Source organism: Crocodylus porosus, unplaced genomic scaffold (assembly GCF_001723895.1).
Source record: "Crocodylus porosus isolate Cpor-Errol unplaced genomic scaffold, CroPor_comp1, whole genome shotgun sequence".
NCBI lineage: Eukaryota > Metazoa > Chordata > Crocodylia > Crocodylidae > Crocodylus > Crocodylus porosus.
The window spans coordinates 17644359-17649295 of record NW_017728947.1 but is presented as its reverse complement, the minus strand read 5'-3'; the positions used below and the strand labels follow the sequence as shown (position 1 = coordinate 17649295).

General features: G+C 36.1%; 1 protein-coding gene across 2 annotated transcripts in view; it reads right to left on the bottom strand.

Moving 5' to 3' along the window:
• Positions 1 to 309: 309 nt before the first annotated feature.
• PARVA (parvin alpha) overlaps positions 310 to 4937 on the bottom strand; it is a 108189-nt gene continuing 103561 nt past the window's right edge. For both annotated transcript variants that reach the window (XM_019551581.1, XM_019551583.1), the window contains exons 12-13: positions 4211 to 4283; positions 310 to 1147 (exon numbers count right to left, since the gene is read on the bottom strand). In XM_019551581.1, coding sequence (XP_019407126.1) covers positions 1071 to 1147; positions 4211 to 4283 — 150 coding nt within the window. In that variant the 3' untranslated portion in view covers positions 310 to 1070. The remainder of the gene's footprint in view (positions 1148 to 4210; positions 4284 to 4937) is intronic.

Below are 4937 nucleotides of genomic sequence, written 5' to 3'. Positions count from 1 at the left end.
AGGAAGTAGGCTTTCAGTGGTCAGCTAGCAGTTGCTAAAAAGCAGCAGCTGCCAAAGAGAGGCAGCAATCACCTTTAGGGAAGTCTGCGGTGAGGAGAGATACTCTTTTTACCCCTGCCATCCCTGGTAGTACAGACGTTCAGTCTCCTGGGAGAAACTCTCCTGGGAGTGAGTTAACTCTGGTTGTTCCTGAGTTATCTTTCTCCCAGGGTGGCCATTTTTGCTCCAAGAGAAAACGCTTGAACTTCTGCATGCTTGTTTTCTAATGAGAGAACAGTGATTCTCTTGGTAGAAAGTGAGTATTTGTTATTTCCCTTTATTTCTGTATTCTACTTTTACTTTGGAAGGTGGGGCTAAAGATCCTACGTTTAGGAAGGGGCTGTATTATTAAGTATGTCATAGTGAAATTTTTATTTGGAACTAAAGGTCTTTTTACTGCACAAAATTAAACGAACAAGCTATTCCGAGTGCTTTTATCATGTATATTTAAATCAGAACATCTCATTATTACAAGTCTGAAGGAATGGGTGACTATGTCAGTTTGTACTTTAGGAAGAACCCTTCATCTTAGCTCTGCTGTGAGTCATCACTTCCTATATCTTTCCAGGCACATTCTGTTAGTACAGTGCTCAATACATACTGTAGTACAGCAATACAATCTTCCCTCCAACTAGAAAAATATTTGTACATATTTGTGAAATTAACACACAGCTGAAGAAAATTTCCTAAAATTGATTCAAAATTCCAATCTTATTAAAGTTATCAGGTATTTATGTTGTTCTGAGTATTTTAGCACAGTGAGAATAGGGGGATTTTACTGAGATAGGGATTTTCTCAGGAGGTACCTAAATAGTTTCCTTCAACCTTTTTGTTTCACAACTTTACTTAATTTTACATAGCTCTCATTTTAAATATAGTGTGAAGTAAATATTTTAAGACTATCAGATCAAAAAGAGAACTCCCATGAAATGATTCAGCTCCTTGAAAAATACAAATGATGCAAAGGAATGATGGTGATGAATGTGACTGTCAGAACAGGTTGCTTCATTGATAGGTTCCAAATAAATTCCTCATTCCACATTCCTGTATTTGGTAAATAAATTGTACAGCACTCTCAGTGTAGACTTCAAGTCACAATTTACAATATCTAGAAAAAGAGGGGGGAAAGAAGCATTAGCCCTTTATAACTTCCAAGAAATAATAATTATATATTTGCAAATGTTTAAGCACCAACCCAACCATCAGTTTTGTATTGCAAATGACAACAGACAGACAATTTCCTGATTTGCTAATGTGACCAAATGGTTAGAGGCTGATATGCAATAATTTGCACCCATGATTATTTACATTAAAATACATTCACAGTTGATTGTGGGAGAAAAAATTGCAGATAAAACTGCACGTAACTTTAAAAAACATTTGGCACCCAGGGTCTCATCCTACAATGGACTTGTGCCCATATGCAATAGCTGCAGGACTAGCCCACTACTAACTATGTGGATTTATCTATATTAGGGACAGATATTTCTGTCACAGCTCAGGTTGGTAGCATTACAGTTTACTTTATAGTGAAGTGAGAATTTCCTCCATCAGGCCTGGAGGGGAAAAACTTTCAATCACATGGTCTCTCTATTTCCTAACAGAAGTGTTCTCAGGATCTTAATGGAAAATCACTTTGTAAAAATGTTTTTGACTATCCTGTTAAAATGTTTATAAATTTCCATCGCCTCAGTATTATTCTACAGAATCATTAAGAAAAGAAATCTTAAAAGGTAGCATTGCCATTTGGTTTTATAGATCTGAATCCTGTCCAGTTCATATAGAATCCTTTTAAATTTCTGTAGAAACATGATTATCTTACGACTTTTCTGGAAAGAGCTCATGTCTATGGCTGATCTGTTAAATGAAGGTGACACCTAGAAAAGCCAGTTCTTGACCACGACTCTCCTTTATAATTCTTCCTCAGTCAATGATGAGGTGACATGAGTTGCATACAAAGATTCCTCTGAGAACTAGGAAGCCTTTACAGCTTCTGGACTATCAATCTTACTGTCTCTTTTGTACTGGATCAGTCCCTTAATTGTAGAATTACTTGTTCTGAAAAAGCCACAATTTCACTGTGTTTCTTGTTCATTGTTTTGAAATTATTCTCTCATGTAGCTTCTGATTACATTTGCACTGCAACACAAACACTGTACCATGCTACACACTGTCAAGAACTTAAAAGATCAAAGCTTTTGTTAGAAAAGTTATGGACAGAATTTCTTGAAACACTATGTGTACTGTCTATGTGCTGTAGTAACTGTTTTGAAAAGAGCCATGACAACTGGCAAACAAAAAAGCCCAAACATTAGACTTTTCGATCTATATTGACTTCACTGAGAACCATACTTCCAAGTTATTTAGATGTTTTTGAAAAACTGAAGACTTCTATTTTTTTAAAAATTGGCCAGTGACATTAAACAGCATATTTAAAGAAGTCACTTAAATACAATGAAGTAGTAAAAGGCAAAAATAAAGTGGGGAAGAAAACCTTTTCAATACGTTAAAAATATTAGAAATAATCTGGTCACTCTGAAAAAGTCATTAGTATTTCTGCTCATATTTTCTGATTTTTTTTGTAAATATGTTTTTCATATTCTGAGGCACTTTGCAGCATTTTTTCATCAAGAAAATGTAGAGGCCATGTAGGAATGTGAAGATTACTCAGTATACACATTTAAAGCAAATTCCTTCTCAATATTCTTTTCCTCATTGGATATTTTAGGCACGGGCATTGTGCCCAATGTAACAACACATAAAACAGATGTGTATTTCCATTCACATTGGGCAGGAAGTTTCATATTAAGAATTTAAATAATTGCACATGAAATGTCATATATATACTCAAATGTTTCTATGGTTGATTTATATTGGAATGGTTAGCTGCCCCTGGAGCAGAAAATACCTGAAAAATTGAATGCCCTAAGAATTTTAAACCTCTGCTGAGATCGTGGAGTCATAGCTACTTTGTTTTCCTTGGATCCCGAAGTTTCACTATTTCCCCCTTCTCACTTTACTGTCCTGAACTTGAAGTATTGTAATACAGTTGCTATCAATTTAGCTAAGCAGGACTGCAAATGATTGTCAGAGCCATCATAAATAGATAAACTAGGACCAAACAGGTTCAAAATATGGAAGGAGATGAGAAGCCCAAATGGTTGTTCCTCTGTCAGTTTTTTTGGAAGGGGAAAAGGAAATCCCTGTCTATTTCTCTTCAAAAAGTGTGTCCATGGCTGGAGGGTTTACATGCCACAGTGAGCGAGCCTAGATGCATGCATTTCCTATGAGAGTACATGGCTGAAATCCTGGTCCTTAGTAGACAGTAAAACACTTATTTTCAATGGGACCAGTGATTCTTCATTGGGGTGCTACACAGTGTTAGCATTAGTAGGTTTACAAACATGATTCACAAGGCAGACCCAGAGATTTCAAATAGAAATCCATAACTGTTGTCTTTTGAAATTATTTGCAACAGTAAAACTGCTCTATTATTTTTCTGGAGTCAAAGAAAGTGAAAATTAAAAAAGTTTGATTTAGACTATTATCCTAGCAACAAAAAGAAGGCAACTGTGGATCAGCTCTGACCCCAAATTTATATGCTTAGGTTCTCCAGTCAAAAGCAAGTGCATGGATATTTGATATTTTTCTCTTCCTTCTGTAACATATAAATCTTCTGCAAAACTTTTAATTAGATTGCCTACCAAACTGTCCAGAATATGCAAATGTGGGATAGGAGGAAATGAGGTTATCTACATGTGTGGTTGATACCATTTCCCATTTATTATTTTATCATTTTTCCTTTCAACAAATATTATATTTTGTTACTGGTATTCAGTAGGCCAGTCAGGGAATGAGAGAACAAGGAGATTTCTACAGCCTTTGCATAAGCACTTCTACTGGCCAGTGTGGGAATTACCAAGGAGGATTGAAGAACACATGTTGAAAAGACTTTCCTTACAAGAAGCAGCTTACATTCCCATGCAACACTTATTGCTGACTGCAAGAGGGCTGGCCACAAACCACTGACAATTTAAGCACTCTAGATATATCTTGCCTTTCCATGTGTGGGTTAGAAGGTTTTTGTGTACCCTTCACCCTACTGGGAAGCTATTATACAGAATATGACTTCACTTTCTGATAACAATACACAGTAAATACAGTAGGATACCTTCTGGTCTTGGTTTTGGTTTTTCCAACCCTCCATCCTGCATAAGCTCAAATGAGAAGGACACATTAAGGACCTGGTAATATAATGAAGACATTTACTATTGACTATTTTCAGTCCAGTGTACATTGGCAGCGTAGGTTGTGTTTTAAAGACAGATAAGTCAGATCCTTAGCTGAAGGAAAGAATCAAGATTCCACATATCAGCTGAGGGTGTGACCCAGACAATTCAGAATAATAATAATTGTTCTACATATTACATTTGGGAGGAGCAAAAATAAAGTAACAGCAACTGGATGAGCATTGACCTGAACAGAAACTGGTCTCAACTTTCCATGGAGAGATAAGTCAAACTGGAAGTTATAAAATAATTAACAAAAGAAATAGCAAAAAAGCAATGCTAAGTTCCATATATTGCTCTGTATTTGAATTGTCCTGGAAATCAACTGCTATTGAGTGTGAAGACCAAGGGCATGGTGTAAAATTATATATTATACTTGCAAAGTTACTTGATTTAGTATTTCTAAACAACATGAAACTTTACTACATTCTATGTCTGTTTCTCATAACTTGATTTTGCTACCGTTCCATGCACATACGTCCTATTTAAAACAATACTGAGTACAGCTCAATGGCAACACTAGAAGGGTGCAATAGGCTACAAGCTGACCTTGACAGGTTGCAACGGTGGGCGGATGAGAATAGGATGGGGTTTAACACTGATAAGTGC